Source organism: Podarcis muralis, chromosome 9, assembly GCF_964188315.1.
Source record: "Podarcis muralis chromosome 9, rPodMur119.hap1.1, whole genome shotgun sequence".
NCBI lineage: Eukaryota > Metazoa > Chordata > Lepidosauria > Squamata > Lacertidae > Podarcis > Podarcis muralis.
The window spans coordinates 17,194,437-17,219,696 of record NC_135663.1 but is presented as its reverse complement, the minus strand read 5'-3'; the positions used below and the strand labels follow the sequence as shown (position 1 = coordinate 17,219,696).

Genomic DNA, 25,260 nt, shown 5'->3' with positions numbered 1-25,260 from the left:
ATGCACATCTTTCAACCTTTACTTTATTTTTCCCAGTTGAACCACCTTCTCCCTTTGCTTCCTTCACTATGGTATCTTGTCTTTGTCTTTATTTTTAATTTTTGTACTGTGTCTAACCATGTTAGGCACATGGACAATGGTGATGAGGTTTCATTTTTAGCCATCAGATCCTTGTGTGGCTTTCTGCTCCTCTGGAGAATGATGTGATTACAGCCATGCTATCTTCTTTAGATCCAGATGAGAAGGTAAGGCACTTGGCAAAACAGGGCAGCTTACAGTCAACTGATAGGGCACTCATGCAACTCATCATAGTGCAGTCTTATTATGCAGGCAACGTCTATTGAATTCGACATGATCCTTAAAACAGCTCATCCTCCAAAGACAAAGAAGATGAATTACTCTTTCTTACGAGCTTCACTGCACTGGCTCCAAGTAGTTAGACTTCATAAATGTTTTATAACTTTATATTGTACCTATTTCAGTATCGATGGAATGGCAAATGAGTTACTATAAGTTACTGAAAGAATGTGTGCATATTGAGATGAAAACGGCATGAAGTATAACAAAACTTTCCTTGGATTTGATACAACACAGAGATTCAACATTAAATCTAGATGGGGATTAGCATAGCATAGCACAGCCATAATGTTTGCTCTTTAGTTTTGGGGTCAGGCCTTTCAAACTGAGTTAGTAATGTGGCACAGAGATCTACTGTTCAAATAGAAAAGTCTGAAATCTTACCGATCCCAGTCAAAATAAATAAAAATTTCAGTGAAATTGGTCTAAAAGCACGCCGAGCTTTTGCTCATATAGACAAATGTTCTGAAATGAACAAATAAAACACTAGCAGCAAGAAAACTAGATGTGAAAAACTATATAGTGTATTCTACATGGATTTTCTTAGTGTGGTTCTCTGGGCAGTCCACGATTCTGTCAAGATAAACACAATAGCCAGGCAATCATTATGTGATAAACCCAGAGATTTGATCCTCCTTAACCTGAAACTGTAGCTTTCGTGGCAGGAATCAATATCAGCAAGAGGAACCTCACAGTTACAATGTAATATCTGTATTTATTTTGACCCTTTAAGTAACCCCTGAAGCAAAAATAAGTGTTAGGTACAGTGTTAGACCAATATACAAAAAGAGTGTGATATAAATGGGAATTTGATGTGTTCTCTTACTTCATAAAGTGGTGCAAGGGAATGGCTCTATCCTTTCTTCTTAAAAACCCATTGCCTTGAGTTTTCTCATTAAGAGGACTAGGAGTTTGATGCTTTTCTCCATGTTTGTTTCCTTTTTATTCCATGCTTTATTACATTGCAAACCTGCTGGAGTGCCCCCGTTTTGTTTTAATCTGTGTTCACATTGGAGACTGGTATATTAGGACAAATGAGGCCTTGCCCTCAGCCAGTCTCCACCTGCCTGCCTTTTTTCTTACATCCAATTGAGGGGGTGGCACTGGCAGCCCTCCTCCTCAGTCTCACTGCTGTCCTTGTAGAACTCAGCAGGGAAAAGGATGGGCACAAAATCTGAATTAGTTGGCTCTGCCTATTATTGGTTTCATTGGCCTCCCTATTAAGCCCAATGAGCACCAGCCACCACTTTGTGTACATCACCTAGTATGAACTAGGTGTATGAAGAAATTAAGATAATGGCAGCCCTTTACCATGTAACAGGTATACAAATATTGTATTAAAACCTAAGCAGTACCCTAAAAAGTTCATATGACCATGCTTGTGGTCTGGAGGGACCTCTGTGTGCAAGCTGGTCAATGCTATGTGCTGCCATCACCAGAGAAATGGGCATGAGGAGGCTAAGCTGGGCAGGCTTAATAATCACAAGAAGCTGCTTTATACTGAGTCAGACCATTGGTCCATCTAACTTAGTACTGTCTGCACTGACTGGCAGCAGCTCTCCGGGATTTCTAACAAGGACCTCTGCCAGCCCTACTTGGAGATGAAGAGTTTGAAACTGGGAACTTTCGCATGCAAAGTATGAGTCACAGCTCCTTCCTAATGACAAGCAGGTGAGTTGGTGAACCATAATGTACGGTAAATATGGCAGGTATGGACAGTAATGATAGCAGTTTGGTCTTTACTCAAGAGAATAGTTGTAGAGACGAAGCAGCCTGACCAGAAACGAGGTTTCATTTTGCCAGGAGAAATCTCATTGGCCTCTTATGTCACTTGCTAAGCCGTTGAACTCACTCATCACAACAAAAATGATAGGGGTTTTAGCACATATTGTCCCTTTTGGTTGTTGTAACCTGACCTCTGAATGTTTGTACCCTAAAAGCCAGGATATAAATAACTTAAATAAATGTTATTGCCCTCCATAATGGCACAGAATATATGATAGAACAACCATACACACACACACACACACACACACACACACACACACACACACATTATTACATTTTGAAGACCCATTCACACAGTAGTTTAAATATTGATTAAAATAAATGCTAGCATGTTTCAAAACTGCCTGCAGTGGCAAGCATATGAAGACTGAAGCAGATTGATTTTACTAGTGAAAATAAAGGTGGTCATGTTGTTCATCAAATATTTATCTTGTCCCATAGGAGCTTCCTTCTTTCGGCAGCCATTGCCATGCATTGGCCTGACAGATGCATAATGCCATAACTATCTAATTACTTTGGGAAGACTATTAAATGTGACGTCAAAATCTGTTTAAATAATTCTGCTACTGTTTTAATGCACTTGGACTAGACATCTTCCTGAAACCAGCAGGGAAGCTCTTAATCCCATTTGCATGATCCTCAAAACTCCCATCCTTAAGATAAAATCATCAATGGCTGATGAAGATGACAGGATTATTGCAACTGCTACTCCCTGTTTGACATAGATAATAAGTGCAGGAAATGAACCTTCCATTCATGTAATAACTACCTAACAGTTGCAGTGATTCAGAAGACTGATAGATGTCATGACTTCACAGGATCACACAACAATGCACACAGAAAGTATCACAAAGATCACCAAGTCAACACCATTTATCAAAAGGGACTTATCCACCCTCTTTTTTAAAAACGGAATAATGAATCTAAAACATGAGGGCAGTAGCAACATTTTTTAAACTGTGACAGATGAAGTGTTGTGGAGGGTATGTGTATTTCAAGAAACCCTGGGGAATACCTTCCAGTGAGATTTAGGTCACTGAGGACTGGGCTGTGTGTGCATTTTGCTCTTGCCAGAACAGTGACCCGAAGTAGGGTTCTTTGGTACTTTACTTTGTTTCATGTAAACAAATGCAACATATCCACACACACATTTGACCTATTTTAGCCTCTTCTATTTTATGATAAGCATATTAATTTACATAAGGCAGCACATCTAAAATGTACACAGTTCAAAAGGCAGTGTGAAGTTCATGAAAACAATTCCAGATCTGCACTACCCTCCCATTAATTGAGGAGCAGCTTTCATGTTTTAGAGGAGAACCTGAAAGGCAGCTTATTTCTTAGGTCAACTAAATGGCAGAGGGTATGCAGTCACCCTTCCCATAACAGAGTGATTACATTGCTAGATGGAAATTGATTTAGTTTTTGTAGCATCAAATATGAAATCAAGAGTCTCTGAACCAGATAGCATGACCGAAAACCCCACAGGTATCCTTATGCAATACAACCACCATAGAGAACCGTTCCTAACATCATAATCACTGGGGAAGCTTTTGTTCATGTTGGCCCTGCAAGAGGACATTTATTACACACTAATTTACACAAAACTCAAGGGGATGGGTAGCTGTGCACAATGGGGCTTCCCTGCTTCTCATCCCCAGGACCACTCCACTCATGTAGCAAGGTGAGGCGATGGCCCCAGGTGGCAGGGTCCACACAGGCAGCGAGTCCCAATGTTGATCGCTATTCCCCATTGTTCTTGGCTTCACTCTTTACTCCCCCCTTCTTCCTGGTGGGGAGGAAGGCACTGTTTTGTGGTTCTCCTCAGGTGCCAAAATTTCTTGGGCTGGCCCTGCTCCTCCCACTGTGCACCCCTCCTTAAATCTCAGCGAGATCAGGAAAACCCTAAGTGTGCAGATGGAAGAGAACAGAGATCATTCCATCAGTCATTGTGCTGACAGAGCAATCTTCTTAGTGCTACTTTGAAGTCAATCCCATGGTCCACAGAACAGCATGCTAGGGACCAGAGTACCGTATATAATGATCTCCTTCTCTCCCTGCAAAGATGGAAGTCCAAAGCTTTGCCTTGCAGGTGTGGAAACCTCCATTGCCCTTGTCACTCTGCCATAGGTGGTAATAATGAAAAGGGGGCATCCCAGAATGGATCAGTGGACTCTTTGGATATGTCAGATCCAAAACCCTCCTGCTGTTGGGGGTGGGTGGGTTGCAGTATATCAGTACTGAAGGTGGAGTACTTGTTTACCCTCCAAATACCCACACAGCACAAATCTGCTGTGACTGGTTGAGATTGGCAGGGCTATAGATTTTGCAGTTCCTGCACCTCATATTCTCTTCTCTCCCCTTCCCCTGTTGTAGGACTGCTCTGCTACCAATATAAAGTCCCTGCATTAGCATGCATACAGGTAGAAACTAATAAGCAACCTTCCACACCTCAAATATATATTTTAACAACCAATTTCTTCTCCTGCTTTTTTAACCTTAAAAACCCCCAACTGCAATGGATATTATTGTACAGAATACAGCAGATTTTTATTCAAAGGCCAATTTGTGTAGCTACTAGTAAGAACAGGAACCATGTTGAAACTGTAAATGTGAAGCACACACACACACAGAGAGAGAGAGAAAAGCCCTCAGAATAGTTGCTGGAAAGCTGCCAGAAGTATACAAACCCTTGGGGCAATGGGAAGGCTCTAGGGGGCTTGATGACAAATCTCCCTTGATACCTGGAAAAAAGGGTTTCCAAGGGTGCCAGTGGCTAGCTTAGAACAGTCTGTTTCCTCTCTCCTGAGAACTCAGTACAAAAGAATGCCACAGAGCTCCCTTGTTCCAGATAATAGAACCCTCAGAGAATTGATATAGCAATAATTTACTCCTTTACTCCTTCCCTTATTCACAGACAAAAGCTTTCCGTGGAGTACTCTCATGGTGAAAATGGGCAATGGTGATATTCCCAACGGGTTTTGGTGTGGAACAAAAGCCACCTTTCCTAATGGAAGCAAGTGGCTTAGTTTGCTCTTTCAAATCATTAGCGCAATAGCACGGTGTTGTCCCCTTTCCACCCATAAACTAGAAAAGCAAAACCAGCACACACTTTGCTGTTTTTAGGAATCTCTAGACTCAAAGATGATAGCTGGCTGTTTCCCAGAGGGAAGATGAACTGATGTCTCCGCTTTCATTCTAAAGGCAGATAAAAACATTTTGCTTTGCATTTGGTAGCTTTAAAAAAAGGGGGAGGGGAGATTTCTAATCTTTATTTTAATTTTTTCTTTTAGATTATTATATTGTGCACTGCTTGGGTAAGTTTTCATTAGACAGTTGTATTACAGAGTTGTATTCAACTAAGATTTACTCAGAGCAAGTTCAGTGAAATTGATGGACCTAAGTTAGCCATGGCCATTATTTCAATGGCTCTCTGAGTAAACATTTAGCTGAATACTACTACTACTACAACAACAACAACAACAACAACAACAACAACAACAACAACAACAACTATTACTAACAATAATAATAATAAAGGATGGCCCCCTTCAAAATTCATCCAAAGTTTTGTGTCAGAAGAGACCCCCAAATTATTTAAAAGTTATGCAAAATTTCTGTAACAAGTCAGTAATTTTCAACATTAACACCACCAACAGCATACTCAGGAAAACAATAGTTTATATTTTATCTTATGGCCCCTTTAGATATTACTATTCCAAAATGTGAGTAGGTTAGGTAGGCAAAATTTAAAAAGAAAAAAGAAACAGCCACAATATCAGAATCAGAGAGGAGGTGGTTGGTTCTTCTTGTCTCCATTTTACATTCATTAGTTCTGCTTGCCTATAATCAACTTTATTATTCCTTTTTTTTTCCCTTATGCAAAACGTCACTTAAGGCAGTGCTTTCTGGATTCATTGAAGCTGTCAGCCAGTCATGATTCCTCATATGCATGAAATTAAGTAGAACTAAAACATCATGTTACCCATAATATAAGCTGTCAGTCTGCTGAAAGCTCCGTTATCTTCAGGATGGAGGGAGACTGATTATAAGATGGAGCTGGCATAGAGATGATACATCAGATCCGTCTTTTATAAAAGTAAAAATCCAACAGTTTGCCAATTCACCTGTTCCTAGAAGGGGTTGCCAATGTGGTGCCCTCCAGGTACTGTTGGACTGGAACTCACAGCAGCCCAATAAGCATATCCAAAGGCCGGTTGAAGTTGAAGGTTGTTGTCCAACAACATATATAGGACATCAGGTAACTTAATTTTGGTCACAGACATAGCCCCATGCTTGCTACTTATTGCAGAGTTGCATCGCTCTCATATAACCATAAAGCAAGCTGTTCCTCCTTCTAGCCTTCAGGAGGTTTATTCAACTTACCTTGTACCAGAGCTGAAAAATGCATTAATCTGTTGAACCTCCCATTACACCTTGATCCATTTCTGCCACTAGAGGCCTAAGTGACCTCTCCCATTCAGCTTACTACATTCCGCATCAACTCCCTGTCCCTCACTCAGGCAAGCTCTTGTGAGAATAAGGCAATTATACCACTTCTGGCCTGCCACACATGTAAACCTGTCCTCCAGTTCCTGCCCTCTCACATCAGGAAGCAATAGTCAATCATCTGTGGGGATAAAACAGGAAGGAAGCCTTGCTGTCACTGCTCCATGGAGTGCCCATGGCTCACTGGCTGAAGTCAGCTAGTCTTGGAAACGATGTCCCCTCTCACAGGGCAGATGTTACCATTTTTCCTTTCCTTGTTCTTGGGGTTCCTCTGCCCACTAGTCCCAGCTGCTTTTGCAAAAGGGAAGCCTCACTTTTAGCTTCAGGGGGCCAGAACCAGCATGGGGCACACTCCATCACAGGAAGCTGACTGACTGCTCAGCATCCCAGAGCTTACTAGCTGACATCATTTGGTCCTGTTTTCCAGCTGCACAACCCTTTCCCTCTCTCACTGCTGTTCCTGGAAAAGCAAGCACCCAGAATTCTCGGGAAGCAGCGAGAATCAATGTTGCCATTTCATTCTTCACATCCCCAGGGCTCATCTGCCTACTATTCCTGGCTGTTTTTACTCCTAATTTTCTAAAAAAGCATCTCATTTGTTATTTATTTACTATTAAATCTATATCCCTACCCTTCCTCCTGAAGGTGCCCAGGGTGGCAAACACACAAGAGAGAAGACAATTAAAACATCTAAAAGCATCTACATCTAAACTATCTATGCTTAAAAAAAAAAATCAATATCCAAGCTGAATAACCAACTTGTTAGTGCACTAGTTTGTTTTTAAAAGCAGGATAATAGTGCTTCATTTCTATGCAAGGACACGGCAAAAACTCAAGAAAGCATGATCTTCAAGGCAAAAGAGTGGCAGGCACTTGCAGAGTAAATAAATATGGATGCTGATCAACTTCCCGCCTCAAAATTTATATGCTGAAATCATCTGCATGGTTGGTATGCACCCAGCATCTCTAATATCTGCAGTGCTGATCTAGAAAGCTGAAGTGACAGCTTCATAATATTCAGTAATTTTTTTCCCAATTAATTCCCATTTACTCCAAGGACCTCTCTGAATGAGAGGCACAGACTGCTTTATAAAGAGATAAAATCCAATAATAATTTCATTTTAATTTATGGAAAGATAATTCTGTTTGTCTTGTCATGATAACAAATTACCTTTTTCATTTTTTTGCAAACAAATCTTACATTCATCCTCATACAGCAGGGATGGCAAAAGAAAACAATAAAGCTACTGATGATCCCCAATCCAGACTGGAAAGGCAAGCACAGAATAACGATTGATGATGAAACTGGGATTGAGGAAAGCCAAATGTGTATTAACCATAATATGCTGGAAGTTCATAAATCAGAAGCAGGCAGGCAGAAACAATATTTGGCTCTTCTCTCTTAGTATGATACCTCTGTTTTGGGTCCTTTGTCTCCTGCCCACCTATTGCCTATTGCTGATCTTCATTTTACTAATTCCTCTATGGTCTAAAATACAAAAGTTCTAATGCAGAGTTTTTGACATGACTTAAAGTGGAATTACATTTCTGCCCCTTTCTCCCGCATCCTTCTTAAGAAATAGTCTTGAACACTCAACAAAGCCAAAACAAGACCAACAAAAACCACATTTCTTCAAACTTCAGGACATCTGAGAATGCATACAGAAGGAATGTAACTTTTTCATTTTATATACCAGCTTCAGGGAGACCTGTCCTAAAGTTGTGCACAGGTAGTATATTATACCCACAGATCTTAGTATGGTGCCTAGAACATGGGCAGAACAATCCGACTGAGTCAGGAGAATCAAATGCAGACAAACTACCAAATGCAAAGCCCTGCTGAGCTCATGCTGGCAGGCAGGTGGGTCAACGTGCCTTCGGCCCCCTCCATCTTTGTTGGAAATGGGCTGGGTGGGGGCCTGGTGGGCATCATACTTCATAGCTTCAACGGCCGCCTCCCCCAGAGTGCTCAGCCTTCTTCACATGATGCTATGTATATTTTTAGGAGCCATTTTGTTTTTATGTTTGTAAGTTGTGCCAAAGTTCCTGGGCCAGGGAAGCACCAACAGTGGACCTTGTCATAGCTGCAGGTAGGAGACTTGTGAGGTCAGACTCCACCCCACCCCTTCAGAGGGAGAGTTCCCTCCTCAATTTTTTTTTTATCCTATGGCTTCTATAACAAACTCCTGGGGACCATAGGAATGCATTCTGGAAAGGTGTGTAGGGGTGTAGGTATGGGTGGGTGTGTCCTCCCTCCCTCTCTCTCTCTCCCTCTCTCTGTGTGTGAGAGAGAGAGGGGGGCGGAGAAAAGAAGAGTTATGGTGGATCTTTGGCACTACTAAGGAAAAAAAACAATGCATTTACCAGAGAGGGGGGGAATAATGAAGGAGAAATTGAGTTCAGTTCCTAATTTTTTTCTCTTGATGGATGCTAAGAACACTGCATACTATATCAGGAGATGATATCATACATGGCTGTTGCAGCCACAGTCTGTTATGCTAGATGCTGGAAATAATTTTCTGTCGGCTTCTGAATGGGAAAATAAACTACTTGACAGTGATGTCAAAACTTACTAATTATATTCAAGGCAAAGAAAGAGAACAAAAAGTATTATTTTATTTTTTTAAAGGAAAATTGGTCTACTTTTATTGATTACTGGAGAAATTATGCATACTCTTCTGACTTTATGTATGCATTTCATTTATTGTAATACTTTGTTCAGGAAAAATCATGTGTGTGTATGTGTGGTGTTGTAACACTGTAATACAGAAAAACAATTTTAATATTATGCTTTCTGTCTGCAATTAATGTACCAAGAATGCACTGCATTGTTTTTGTACATTCGCAGAATGCACTGATAAGACAGACCTTTAGCTGATGTAGGATGAAATCAATAAAAAAAAAATTATCCACAACTAAATTCTACTGAAATTACTTCATTTTCTTAAGCTAGCCACCCCCAACCTGGTGCCCTCCTGCTGTCTGGGACTACAACTCCAAGGTATTAACTGGGGCTGATGGGATTTGTCACCCAAAATAGCAGGAAGGCACCACATTGGTAAGGCTGAATTTAGCATTCAACTATACACTTTAAATCCATTGATTTCAATGGCACATAAAGCTCATTAATGTTAAGTATTCTTTCTTTCTGAAACCTAATGGGTAACATAATATTTACCCCAGTTTACAGTTTCCTTATGTAGACAGTTTTTATTTGATCAGAAATCCTCATTGAGGCTATTTTAGTGGAAACATGGGTAAACATTTCTCAAACCAACAAACATATTATGGATTCTTTCCCTTTTGATGGGAAAGATTCTTTCCAAATGGATAATGTGGCCCGCTACTACAAGTGATCCTGGCTGCTAGATTATTCTTTTCAGAAGTTGCTATTTGAAGCTGGTAACCTGGCTACAACCACCACAAAGACAGAATCTAGTGGGGATCTCTTTGATGAAAGAGAGCTTTATCAGCAGACTTCCATACTTTTTCTTAGGATTATCTCCTTTTATTAATTGTGTTGTTTCTCATTTGGGGGATTAGCATCAGCACAGTCAAATACTGAGGCGAGAACAGAGTAACTAAACTTAGCAAAAACTGGAAAGAATTACCAATTCATCCAAATCAGAACAAGCTTTGTCAATTTCAATATCAATTTGGTAAATAAAGCTAATATTCATTGAAGTACCAAACCAGCCTTGGCCACTGTAATCTCTGAAAAACCAACATCAGAATCTGGCTTGTGTTTTGTTTGTTGTTAAATAACTTCTGTCAATAACTTACTGTGTATGTGCATATATAATATTGATAGACCAGGAGTGAGACCTTGCTAGCTTGATGAAGAAGCCAACCTAGTGTGTGGTGGCTGTGAAAAAGGCAAATTCCATGCTAGGGTCATTAAGAAAGGAATTGGAAATATAACTGCCAATATCACATTGATGCTACACAAATCTATGGTGCAACTGCATTTGAAGTACTGTGTACAGTTCTGATTGACTGGCCTCAAAAAGGGTAATTGTGAGGCCGAGTCTTCAGTCTCTATTTTCTGCTGCTGCTAATTATGTACATCGTGACATGCCCCACCACCACCCTGTTTTTCTATTTTTTACTACCACCTGAAGTCACAGAAAAATGCTCTGGTAATTCATTCAATAAAATTTTAGCCCAGCTGGCACCTCTTGCACTGAGCTAGGGATGGAGCTGCCTCTGAGTGCTCCCCAAACTGCTCTCATATCATTTTTTTTAAATATTTCAGACTGAGTGTCAAAAACAATGCCACATAAAAAGCCTGAAGGACCCCCTATAGATGGCAGCTGGGTATGCAGCAACACTGAGGATGTTATGAGCTGCTGAGGAAATGGCACAGTAGGAGGCACAGTGGTGATTTTAATTCCAAATTTCCTGTGATTGAGTCCTCAGGCCTAATGTGCAAGAGCAACAGCTTTAGTGCTATTCATAGATATGAAAGCTGACCTTTGTCCCTCTATGCCTCAGCCGCACATTTGCTCTGTACGTTTTATATCAGGAGCAAGCTATTTAACCCACCTCCTAATGCCATCTGTACCTTTCTTCTTTTAGAGAGGGAAAGACCATTTATCTGCTGATAGACTCGCCCCAAAATGTATGCCAGGAACTGCTGAGGTGGGACAGACCCAGCTCATAAAGCAACGTATCAGGTTCCTACCAAATATTAATCAATATGCTGTAAAAAGTTTGAACAGGTTTTCTTGTAAGGAGAAAACAAGTAATGTATAAAATGAAGAGTAAATCTCTCTCTCCCTCTCTCTCTCTCTCTCTCTCTCTCTCTCTCTCTCTCTCTCTCTCACACACACACACACACACACACACACACACACACACACTTCTCTCTCCTTGGATTTCAGATATGATGTCCCAGAATTCACATGCTCTATGAATCCCATACTGCCTGTCCATATAAGCTTTATTAGAAAGCCAGGTCATCTGTGATGAGGTTAGTTTGTACAGGTAAAGGTAAGTCTAGTTAAGTCTAGCTGAATTCGATTATGGCACTCATCTCCGCTTTCAGACTGAGGGAGCCAGTGTTTGTCTGCAGTTAGCTTTTCTGGGTCATGTGGCCAGCATGACTAACTGATTCTGATGCAACAGGACACTGTGAAGGAAGCCAGAGCGCACAGAAACACTACCTTCCCACCGCAGCAGTACCTATTTATCTACTTGCACTGGTATGCTTTGGAACTGCTAGGTTGGCAGGAGCTGGGACAGAGCAATGGGAGCTCATCCCATCACACAGTTTCAAATGTTGACCTTAATGGGCAAGCCCAAGAGGCTCAGTGGTTTAGGCCACAGTGCCACCCACGTTTGTACAGCAAACACATTGAAAGGGCACCCCCTTTTTCTTAGGTCAGAACCGTTATTCCAAAGCGACAGCTATAACTTATTTCAAATTCAAAAGTAAACCATAGTTTACTATCCCACAGAGGCCCAATTCTTCTACCCTGTTGTTAAGTGACAATTGCTTTTCTCAGAACCGCCCAAAACAAATCAAATTAAACATCTAAACATTGCTGCTCACTTCACGGGAAGTTGGGAAGTACGACTATCAAATTGGCCAGAGTAATACATTCCCTGTCATCACAAACCACTATTATAGACTGACAGTATTTGGAAAGGGTTTTTGCATATGAAATCACTCACTCACGTTACTGCTGAAACAGTGTTGCTCTCTCCTGGAGCAAGTCAGCAAGCAATAACAGAAACGGTTGCATTTTACATTACTTTTATTTCCCCTCAACGGTGCTGGCTGGGAGTTGCACATGAATCTCCCCTGAGCCTGACCTCAATGTTTACATGAGTTCCACAGGAAAGCTGGAAGTCTTTCCTTCAAAAGCCAAAACAAATGTACCCCTGGTTTTATTTTTAATATCCTGCTATTTTTTAAAACGAGCATACAACAATGTGTCTCTGTATGCCTACACACAGTTGTCACCTGTCTTCTCAGTCTTCTTCAAATGAACAGATGCCAACAAATCACCACCTTCTCATAAGTTATTCTTTATATAAAGTCACTCTTTATATAAATTCGTGACATTGACTGGAGGACCATAGTCTAGATGAAGCTAAATAAACATACAGAAGGCATGCCACCTTGAGTTCCATGATGGAAGAATGGAGGGATAAGGGAAACCTAGGTTGTACATACTATGTCCCTGTCAGATACCTAGGTTCAGGTGGTAAGGTCCATGCCCCAATGGCTGGAAAGGTAACAAGTACCCTAAAATTGAAAGTATAAAAAAGCAGTCATCCAGAAGAATCAGTGTCAAATTCCCAAAGGGACGGCTTAGTGCAGGGATGGGGAATCTGTGGCTCCCTGGATGTTGTTGTACTTCAACTCCTGTTGGTGCTTGTCAACATGAGCAATTGTCAGGGAAGATGAAAGTGGTAGTCCAACACCATCTGAAGGACCACAGATTCTCTAGTCTAGTCTGTCACCACCAAGTTATCCAGAACCTGGAGTTATAAAACAGGGAATGGCACAGTAGTGACTCTTCAGAGCAATGTGTTTCAAAGAGAGCCAGTGTGGCATAGTGGTTAGAGTGTTGAGCTAGGACCTGAGAGAGCAGGGTTCGAATCCCCACTCAGTCATGAAGTGGGGCCAGTCATTATCTCTTAGCCTGACCTACCTCCCAAGGTTGTTGTGAGGTTGAAATGGGGAGGAGAACTGTGTACACCACCTTGAAATCCTTGGAGGATAAAGGTGGTAAATAGATGTAAGGAATAAATAATAATAAATAAAGAGGACTGTGGTCTATAAGGTTAGTACTTGACTTGAACCACTTGCAAATCCCATCTGCAGGCAGCAACCCTGGTGCCAGAGGGAATAGAGAGAAATGTCGTCAGGGTGACAGAAGTACTTTTGGATAGTATGATGGCTTCAGTAGATGTCATAAAATAATAATTGTGAGCCATGCATTATGTCATGTTCACCTAACATGCCCTATTGAGAAAGTGGAGACATAACCCAGGGCTGTTTGGGTTTTACACAGTAGTTTTACAAGGTGCAGCTATTCCTGTAGATAAGAGAAGCAGCTTCCTCTCTGGATGTAGAGAAGGATAGATGCCCCACCACAACAGCCATACACACACACCCATCTGCTTGCTGAGCAGGCAAACAGGAGTTTTAAAAGCAAACAAGGAAATTGAGATCCAGGGTTTAAGATCCTGGAGTCTTAATCAGGGCTTAAAGTTTTGCCTAACATTAATGTCTCACCAAGAGTGCAAGTCTGCTTCCAGGATATCCTTTGCCGTTCTGTATATCAGTCAACTCCTCATGATTTTTGCAAGCATGCAATTATAGCCAGGGTACTTGGAAGCATGCACCTGTTTAAGTCAAATACCCCAAGTATCATTGACTCTGTGGTGAAAGCTATTTACCTTGAATGGCAACGGTTCTTCAGTAAGTGGGCTGACAGGAAGCGAGTTGGTACTGCTTGCAGGACTCATATCTGCACTCTACAATAAAAAGCAAAATGAAAATCTAGATTAGCCTGTGACAAATCCACTGTTTAAGTGCTTGGTGTAGCTGTGGCACTTTGACCAGGAGAGCACCCCATCTATTACAATGAAGAGAAAATGAATAATGATACAAAAAACTGTAACCGAAGCAAGCATTCTACTTTGAGCATTTTTCTTGGTGCATTTTAACACCATCTGGAGTAGCAAATAATGAGCAACACTATCCTAACCATATCTACTCATGGGTAAGTCCTATTGAATTCAATGGGTCTTGCTCCCATTTAAGTAGGGTTAGGGTTGCAGCCTAAGATCTTCAAAGTTAAGTACTGAAAAACACAAGCCAATAAGCACCTTTAGCAAATACAATGGAAACAGTTTGTTCCCCTTAATGGCCCATCACCCAGGCAATCACCTCATCAGGAAGCTAGCCTGGCTTATATTTTAACACTTGCTGGATCCAAGGGTTGGAAGGATCTTGGCAAACAGCCTACTCCCCCCTCCCCCACCTCACAACAATATAATATAAAAGTATATAAATGTAATATATGGAACGAGGGCAAACTTCAGGATCCTGCTTCTTACTTGTGGGGGGTATAAGGGGGATGACTGACAAGCATCAGGCCTGATGTTTTAATTTGTGGCCTAGCTGGCAGTGTCAAGCACAAGATGTGGATGGTAGAGTATATCAGCAGTTCCCCACTCTTTCAGAAAATAGAAACCAAGGATGGGAAGCCTGTGCCCCTTCAGAGGTTGTTGGACCCCAGCTCCCACTATGCCCAGCCAGCATAGTCAAAGGTCAGGAATTATAGGAGTTGTAGTCCAGTAACAACTGGAGGGTCACAGGTTCTGCATCCTTGATATAAACTGTATGTGAAAACTAATTGTCTCTCGCTCCAACTCATAAAACTGGATTGTTCAAGCTGTGACCCTATTTTTCTAAACAGAGAGGGCACGACAGCCACCCTAGATAATTGTACTATAAAATATGTGCAGTCTTGTGAACATCACTCCCAAAGATAGAGCCAATTTTGTTTGTGGTAACTGCTTTTCAACAAGAGACTACAGTGCTATGATAGCTGCCAGACACCAACTTCCCTCAAGATTGCCATCAAAAATTATTGATCCAAGAAGTTAATACTGGCAGAAAATATCTTCAGTGGATATTAGAAGCAAGAGAACAAATAAATCCTGATAACTAAAGAAAGGAGAAGACAATCTGTGTATTTTATAGCTATTTAAAGAGAGGAAGTGCATTTCCAACTTATTTTCAGGGTGATTGCTTCAACTGTATTGTTGGTCATTTAGTTCAATATAAGTTCACAGCCTGGAAGTTGAGTACAGCAAGCAGATGGGATATGACTGAATAAATATTTCAGAATTTTAGACTTTTTAAGGAACAGTAAAAGAGCCAGTCACAATTCTCTTGCGTTCTTGCGCCATATATTTATTTTAGTGCAGGGAGAAATCCTCTCATTTGTATACCATGCAAGTTTTGTATGGGCTTTTTGGGATAGTTAGGAAATGGGGTCGTTCCATTTTCACGGATACATTTAAACCCGTCTGCTGAGTACTGGGACCTGATCAATGGTAACTTATAACCATACTGATCTTGATAAGAATTTCTTCATGAAAGCTTATGGGACAACTCCACAGTAAACACCTTAAGGTTTGCAAAGTAATGCACTTGTTAATAAAACACTACACAGTAAATGATTTGTGATATCTATTCATTTTTCTATGCATAATATGCTACAGAAGGATCTGGGCAACGGCCAATAAAATTGTAAGTTGCCCAATATTCACAGAGAAGGAAGAAGAAGAAGAAGAGTTTGGATTTGATATCCCGCCTTTCACTCCCTTTAAGGAGTCTCAAAGCGGCTAACATTCTCCTTTCCCTTCCTCCCCCACAACAAACATTCTGTGAGGTGAGTGGGGCTGAGAGACTTCAAAGAAGTGTGACTGGCCCAAGGTCACCCAGCAGCTGCATGTGGAGGAGCGGAGACTCGAACCCGGTTTCCCAGATTATGAGACTACCGCTCTTAACCACTACACCACACTGAAGGGTGTCATCCATAGCCTGGTGCAAGAACCCTTAATTCTGTGCAGGAGCTAAATATCACGTGCAAATGTCTAACATGCTGACATTCATTGAGAACATATTTAAGTAATACAAAATTCAGACTTGAAGCCTCCATAGCTAAATAAGTTAAAATGACCTGTCAAAAGTGGTTCCATACTGAAATTACAAAAGTCCTTTGGAGAGTAGATGAAGCAGTGAGAATAATTGCAGTCACAACATTTAAAACGTGCAAAATGGCTCATTAAAGCTTTAGTGAAATACATGGCAACCTAAGCAAGTTAATTCTGTTCTGAATAACCTCTACTCTACATTTCTTTCTTGTCTTAAAACGCAGGGACATTACTCCTGGCAAACAGAAATATATAAGAAGTTCAATCCCAAACTTGAAAAATGAAAACAGAAGAAAATGTATATATTATATGCATGAGTGCATGCCTACACATAAATTTGCAGTACAGCAGTGTGGTATAAAGGTAAACACAGAGTAATATATAGAGAGATATAATTATAGATATACAGAGAGACAGAGTACAAGAGCACAGAAATACACACACCAGGTATTCTGGAATGTGCTATAAAATTTATATTCAGATGCAAGATTTTCAGCACTGATTCTTACTCAAAAGTACCGTATTTTTTGCTCTATAAGACTCACTTTTTCCCTCCTAAAAAGTAAGGGGAAATGTGTGTGCGTCTTATGGGGCGAAGGCAGGCTGCACAGCTATCCCAGAAGCCAGAACAGCAAGAGGGATTGCTGCTTTCACTGCGCAGCGATCCCTCTTGCTATTCTGGCTTCTGAGATTCAGAATATTTTTTTTCTTGTTTTCCTCCTCCAAAAACTAGGTGCGTCTTGTCGTCTGGTGCGTCTTATAGAGTGAAAAATACGGTATATTACACTTATTTCAACCTTATTACAATGCAGCATGAAACTTGCAACACATTTTTGCAGTCCCAGGTGTCCAGACACTTCAAAGTGTAGAGCAGCTGCTCCTTGCCAATAAAATGAAGACCACCAGGCACACAGATTGCAGTCACTTTTCCACTTCCCACACAGAAGACCTGCTTATCATAGAAGAAGGAGTTAACCCACCACTTCCTTTATCTTCCCTCAGTATGCCACTGACATCTTCTTCCAAGTCTTTTCTTCTTCTTCTTCTTCTTCTTCTTCTTCTTCTTCTTCTTCTTCTTCTTCTTCTTCTTCTTCTTCTTCCTCCTCCTCCTCCTCCTCATCCTTCTTCTTCCTCCTCCTCCTCCTCCTCCCTCCTTCTTCTTCCCTTGACTTGCTTTGAGACTTAAGAGCCATCAGGTAGAGTCTGGCATCTTGCACCATTTTTCCCACCCACCTGCAGCCCACCCAGGCTGAATACCGGTCTCAGGAGGTTGTTCCCCACACATATGTATAAAGAAACAATTTCCAGTGCAGAGACAATTAAAAATGTGGGAGGAAATAGTAATAGCTATCTGTTGAGGGATATGAATTAACATACATCTTCACAGCTGCAAGCCTGAATAGCTTTAGGAAGGCCCTAAAATCATGCAAATCTTTATTTAAAGTTAGTCCCAAGGCGGCTTACGAAAGGTAATTGACTAAGTAATTTAAAATTTTTGCAAACCACTTTAAACAAGTATATAGACACTAGAAGAGCAGGATACATGTATATATAAATCAATGAATAGGGCACAACAGATAGGGCTTGGACTTTTGGGGGGTAGCTGAGTGCTCAGGTATGCTGGCACTGCAGCCCAGCCTCAGTTTGCCATGGTTGCAGTGGGAAAAGATTGTTGTTGAGATAAGAAGGAAGCTGTCAAAGCCCAGCTGCTGGGAATCCCTCCTTAAGACTCCTTGGCACCATATAACAGGGATGGAAAATATGCACCCTTTCGCTTAATCCCATGCAGATGGAGAGAGGAGCTTGGAGGGAGGGCAAGGTGGGAAGAATGGGACGGGCATCTAAAATGGGTAGAGAAAGGAAGTCGAAGTGGGCCTTCTGCAAGCGATCAGTTCAGACCTCTGGCAAGAGATAGCTGTCTTTCTCATTGAGATGGCATGGGATGGGGAGGGGGAGAGAGGTGAGAGAGGAAATCCCCTTGCATTTGTGATGATCCATGCCCTGGGGTGGGCAGGATATGGCAACAGGGGAGAGGAGGGAAGCCTCCCCACCCCTCCTTTAGTGGGTGGTATAATCTTATGCTTTGCATTTGACTTGCGGCACACTGCCCAAACTCCTGGCAACAACTTGGGACTCAGGTCACAATCCTGACATACATTTAAAGCACATGGCTTCCCCCATAGGATCCTGGCAACCATAGTTAGTGAAGGGTGATGGGAATTGTAGCTCTCTGAGGGGCACAACACAGTCCCCAGTATTATTTGGGGGAAGTCATGAGCTTTAAATGCATGGTGTGTGGCTAGAGACTGCCTCTGCCAATAACAACCTATCCACAGCTAGAGACCAGTGGAGGAGGCCCCGTTTGTTATCATTCTGTGTGCATTTTTCAAGGATTCTGTGCATTTTTAGGATGCCTTCTGAAATTGTAGGATATCTTATTTATGTCTATGTGGTTGTTGTTTTTTTAAAAAAAATATGTTTCTTATATTGTTCCTTTTGTTACTACACAGTTCACATTTGTGGCCATTTCTCGGAAAAAAAAGAAGCACAACAAAATGAATAATAAACTTAAAGCAACTAATCAATTTTATTTCCTTCACTATGTAGTTCTTGCTGGTATGGAGGTGGCAGCTTCAGACTCCCCCCACCCCGGGCTCCAAGATCATAGCAGAAGCAGAAGATCTCACTGGTCTCCAAGACCCAGGAGCTGTGCAGGTGCAAAACATCTTCCTTCATTTAAATTGCCAGGCTTATAGTTTTGATTTATGTGATGGTGGTTTGCGGTGATGGCCGGTGGCTAATGCAACACACACACACAATGACTAATGTGTACTTCTTGTGCCTTACAAAGGAGAGGTAGGCTCCATTACAGACCTTCCACTGATGGGATAAATGTGAACTGCCCAGAGGCGACTCTAATTATTATAGGGAATTGGGGATGGCTCCGAGCACCATAGACTAGTGCTTTGGATCTCTTTTAAAGCAGACACCAATCAAACTTCTTTGGGGAAAACTGAATCAAGACCTATCTTGGCATCATAGCTGATTTAAGTAAGCCAACTAGAGTGGGACAATCCTTTTAAATGATCGTTATACTTAAAATTTCTGGCATGAGCTAATGACTTAATGTAGAGCACAGGAGAAATTAACACTAAACAACAGGTGCATGTTGAGCGAATGTGTATCAAACATTTCTTCTGGAATCAAACGTGCTTTCAGCTATGTTGAACTGAAAATAATAAAATAAAGATCAGTAGGAAGCTAACCAGGCTCTAATTTACCTTGCTTATAAATTATTATTGATAACTCAGTGTAGGAGTTACCATTTGGAGAAAAAGTGACTGATGTGTTTTTAATAAACATAATCAGTTAGTCAGAGACACTATTGGATTGCTGTAAAACACTGTTACATTTAGAAACCGACAATGACAGACAGGATTAATATGAAAAGGCATAGATGTCACTTTTTGCCACATGCTCAGGAAACCCATGTATTTCCACTCAAAAATACCATAATCCCTGGATAAGCAATTGAGCTATTTAAAGAGGCTCTCGTGCTAGAATCAATTAGCTTTTTGCTAGCCACAACTGTTATATGTTTATAGGAAACACACAGCCAGACTTACTGTGGATGCAAGAAAGTGACTACGAAGCAAAACAGTGGTGATGTTTGGTAATTTTATGACTGGACTTTTGGAGGCATATCTTTGTAGCTGGAAATGCATATTACTTCACTTCATTTACTCCTAAATGTGGTAAGGTAGCCCTGATGCATTTAGGGTTCCTGCTGTTTATCATGTTGAACAGGGCCAAGATGCCTGCCCCCAAAGTCCTGTCCTAGCTGAAACAAGCTGCTTCCCAAGACAAACTCCATCTTCTTATGATTTCTTCTCACACCGTTCTGGCAATGTCTGAAGGCAGGAAATGCCCTGGGAGAAATCAGTGATGCAGTATCGTCAGATAGTTCTTTCTTCTTCTTTGGTGATCACTCGTAGCCAAGTATGATTGTCTTCCATGGAAAGGCTCTTAACAGTGATTCCGTAAGTGACGGTGGAGGCCAATTCTGGATCCACACGTCCTTCCACAGTGGGGACATAGGTGAGGGGACACAGTGAGGGTTTGCAAAACGTGTATTCCTCTTAGCTCTTTTCTCCTTTTTGCCCTGAATTCGTGCTTATTCAAATTCCACAACATCTTCGGTAAAGGCTGTTCTCTAATTGGAGTGCTCATAGGCCAATCTTTCCCAGTCATCAGTGCTTATACTACTTTTTTTTTTTTTTTTAGATTTGCCTTGAGAGGATCTTTAAACCTCTTTTGTTGTCCACTGGTATTTCACTTTCCATTCTTAAGTTGGGAATAGAGTAGTTGCTTTGGAAGATGATAATCAGGCATTCGAACAACATGACCAGTCCAACAAGGTTGATGTTGAAGAATCATTGCTTCAACACTGGTGATCTTTACTTCTTCCACTACACTGACATTACAGTGGTACCTCAGGTTACATACGCTTCAGGTTACATACGCTTCAGGCTACAGACTCCACTAACCCAGAAATAGTGCTTCAGGTTAAGAACTTTGCTTCAGGTTGAGAACAGAAACCATGCTCCAGCGGCGCGGCAGCAGCAGAAGGCCCCATTAGCCGAAGTGGTGCTTCAGGTTAAGAACAGTTTCAGGTTAAGTATGGACCTCCAGAACGAATTAAGTACTTAACCCGAGGTACCACTGTAGTTTGCCTGTCTTCCCAAGTGATGTGCACTGGACAGTGAGGTGGGGTGATAGCGCTCACCTGATCTCTTGTCAATTGCATCACTGCTGCTTCAAGGAGGAAGAGAGGTGAGGCGGCAGCTAGGTTGCTAAGGCAGGAGCACTGGAAGGAGCACCCTATTGCCTCCACTGGGGCATATGCACAGTGCCAACCTTGCTGCTGCCTTGCCACCAGAAGCTAAACATCAGCAAAGCAACTGACTGGAGGTGAAGATAGCACAGTTGCACCACAGCATCATCTTCTACTGGCCCCTAAATTGGTGGGGCAAGTTAGTGTGAGAAGTAACCAGATTATAAGCCTCCCCAACCCCTGTTGTGCAGTTAGCAGAGCAGTGTGAAATGGAGCTGCAGGAAGTAGCAACCACTTCACTCACATAAAAATTTCCCTGAGGCAGAAGAGGCCTAGAAATGGAGTCTGTGAGCTGGAGGTTTCTTGCCTGTGATATATCAACTTGATTAACATCATTCCATGCATCTTTTTTTCATTCATGCATTGTATAAATTCTTCAAGAGACTCAAAGGTAATCACCATGTCAGCAGCTAAGTTTTCAAGATATTGTACGGATATGAGAACTCATGCAAGTAAATGAAGGATTCCTGTGGTTGCATTTGACGTTCACAGCTTGAGTCTCCAATTTCCGACACTGTCCCTAATATCTCACCTTCTCAAAGCTGTCTACATAGAAAGGAAACTGAATTACCACTGTTTCAGAAACTCTCACATTATTCCTCTGAACATGTAATTGCCACAGAACCCATTACTGCTAGTTAAAGTCTTATTCAAAATTTGACAGAACCACTCATACCACTTATGAAGTTGAAGGAAAGATCTCTCTCTCTCTCTCTCTCTCTCTCTCTCTCTCTCTCTCTCTCTCAATTAATAACTTGAATTCTACACAATCAGAATTTTTAAAAATAAAATAAACAAAAGTGGTTCTAGGCCTCCAGAACTGTGTAGAAACATTTCAGGTTTTATCATCGTCTATAGCCAATGGTCATCACAATATAAACATAAATCACTTATGTGTAGACTACAGAAGGGGGGGGGGGAGAGAGAGAGAGAAGAAGAAGAAGAAGAAAAGAAAGCCATCAGTCCAATAAGACAGGGGTAAACCCTAAGGATACAAATGAACAGGATTGAAAACATTTATTTAGCTTAAATTTCCCCTCAACATTTAGTACTAGTATGATTCAGAAAGGCCTTATTTTCAGGGTTGAGTGAATCGTTGCATTGGTGTCTGGGCATTTCACAAGTACAAGCAATAGCAGGAGGGTTCACACAACCCCTCTGAGACACTAAAAGGATATGTAAGTGGGTGGCACCAGTTAGCCCAATCTTTTATCTGCCGATACTAACAGCTTTCAGTATATGAGAGAGGGCATGTGAGATCACCACTAATTTTTCCTTAAACCAGGCTTTGGAGGCCAGTGGTTGAACATTTTGGGGCCCAAATGGGATCCCCTCAAGTCTTCACAGGACTTGATAGATGAGCTCTAGATCATCCCACACTTCCTACAACCATTACAATTTGTGTGTGTGTGTGTGGATTTAACATATGGAATAAATCCCCGGGAATTCCTTTCTTACCTGAAAGCTCTTCCGGAGGAAAAGAGGGGAACCTGCCCGGTTGTATATCGGGGGGGCTGTGTGGAGAGTGTCTCCTCCTTTAAATTCCTGGAGTTTACCTTAGTGAGGATCTCACTTGGAAAATCAACATAACTCAGGTGGTCAGAAAGGCCCAACAGAGACTCCATTTCCTCAGGGTTTTGCAAAAGAATAATGTTAAACAACAATTGATGAACTCCTTTTACCGGTCCACAACAGAAAGTGTCCTTTCATATTGTACTACAGTGTGGTATGCTGGCCTGACAGCCACGGACAGAAAGTCTCTACAGAGGGTGGTGAATACAGATCATGATATCATGGACTGTCCCTTGAGTCCATTAAATGACATCGCAAGGGATCGTTGTCTTAGGAGAGCGAGAAAAATTCTCAGGGATGACTCACACCCTGACCATCACCTCTTTAATCTTCTACCCTTGGGCAGGAGATATAGAAGTATAATCAGCCATACCAACAGGTTAAAAAATAGCTTCTATCCGTGGGCTGTTAGGCTGTTGAATGGGAAATAACATAGCAAAATTGACTTGTGAGGTGGTGTGCTGTTCGATAAGCACACAGAGTGCAACGAGACCGAGTGTTTTGGGGGCGGGGAGGGAGGCTCATTTAATTTCATTGTACACAGGTTGTACAATGACAATAAAGGTATTATTACAAGAGGCTTCCAAATGTTGTTGACTGTGGCTTGAGATCAGGACTGGCCCCAAGACATTTGGCACCTGAGGCGAACCACAAAATGGCACCTCCCCTGCCAGTTGAAATGAGAGAGGGGACTGAAGAATGAAAGGGGAGAGTGAAGATCAGCCTTGAAATGATAGAGGAAAGTTAATATCACCAACAGAATGAGAGGGGAGGAAATGGCGCTGGAGGAGGGCGGGATGGAAGAGAAGGTAACAGGCCGATCTGCTGCCCCTTCTGCTGCTGTCCAGATCTGCCACCCGAGGCAGCTGCCTCGCCTTGCTTCATGGCAGACCAGCCCTGCTTGAGTGACAGAAGCAGACAGGAAACTCTTAATTCAAAATCCAAAAGAAAACAGAAGCCATGGTATAACTGCACACATTCTTCTGTAATTATTTACAGAGCATAGTCATTCCTATTCTAATATATTCCCAGGAGCCAAACAGTAATAGAGGAAATATATTAATGAATAAAAATTGCACATTTGACCATTATTCCTGAGATTTTACATTGTACTACCCCCCCCCCCAACTGCAGATACCCAACATGATCACATTTTTACACTTTATATATATTATTATGTTTTTTTGCAAGTATTGTGGCATGTAAAAAATATGAAATATTTGGCATTAAGCTAAATTTATCACAACAGTGTTCTATTGGTGTGGATAAAATTAGGAGAGAGTTATTAACTATTCTCCTCCCGCAATTAACTCTGAAACTACGCTATAATAAAGAATGTTTCAAACTTCAAAATAAATCCCTGAAAAGCATAATTATCACTTAGTTTAAAATTGTACAGCTTGCAATTTCTGTCAGTGATTTCTCGGAAAACACTCCCCATCCCACGCCTAAAAATAAACAAACTCATTATGTTAATCTAAAGGATTAAAAGCCAGCTTTCCCCCTGGTAAGTCATACCAAAAAGACCTTCATTAAGAAACTTTTCTCAAATGTATTGAAGAGGAATGTGTTTTTGAGGCTCTTTAAAAATCCATTAATAACTTAGAAGTTTCTGTATTGTGTTTACCGCTTGTCACTGGAACTATAATTTTTAATTAATTGAGCAACCTTAAAGCTGGCTGAGGGGGTTGGAAGCAATGCTAAGTGCTGCTCTGCCATCCAAGGCCATCCAAATTACAAGCTTGGTGGATCAGGGGAATGGCCTGGACGTAGCATATCTTGGTTTCAGCAAGGCTTTTGACAAAGTCCCTCATGATAGTCTTGCAGAAAAGGTTCCCACTCTACAATTCTATGATTATATGCAATTGGTTTCTAGAGTGACTGGCACATAAACAGAGACAGACAACAGCACATATAACTGACTAAACCACTTGGAGGTCTAGTCTGGCATATAAAGGTAAAGGGACCCCTGACCATTAGGTCTAGTCGTGGCCGACTCTGGGGTTGAGGCGCTCATCTTGCTTTACTGGCCAAGGGAGCCAGTGTACAGCTTCCAGGTCATGTGGTCAGCATGACTAAGCCGCTTCTGGAGAACCAGAGCAGCACACGGAAATGCCGTTTACCTTCCCGCCGGAGCAGTACCCATTTATCTACTTGCACTTTGACGTGCTTCCGAACTGCTAGGTTGGCAAGAGCAGGGACCGAGCAACAGGAGCTCACCCCGTTGCAGGGATTCGAACCGCCGACCTTCTGATTGGCAAGTCCTAGGCTCTGTGGTTTAACCCACAGTGCCACCCGTATCCCTTAGTTGGGCATATAGTGGTATATAAATTAATTAAATTAATTAATTTACATTAATAGAAAATCATACTGCATAAATATAGTCAAAACAAAAAAAAATTCCTTCCAGTAGCACCTTGCACACGAAAGCTCATACCAAGAACTAACTTAGTTGG

The 25,260-nt window shown here is 41.5% G+C and overlaps 1 protein-coding gene across 4 annotated transcripts in view; it reads right to left on the bottom strand.

Moving 5' to 3' along the window:
- CCSER1 (coiled-coil serine rich protein 1) overlaps positions 1-25,260 on the bottom strand; it is a 730,500-nt gene that overhangs the window by 360,282 nt on the left and 344,958 nt on the right. For all 4 annotated transcript variants that reach the window (XM_028743550.2, XM_028743548.2, XM_077933833.1 and 1 more), the window contains one exon: positions 14,068-14,145. In XM_028743550.2, the coding sequence (XP_028599383.2) occupies positions 14,068-14,145 (78 nt within the window). The remainder of the gene's footprint in view (positions 1-14,067; positions 14,146-25,260) is intronic.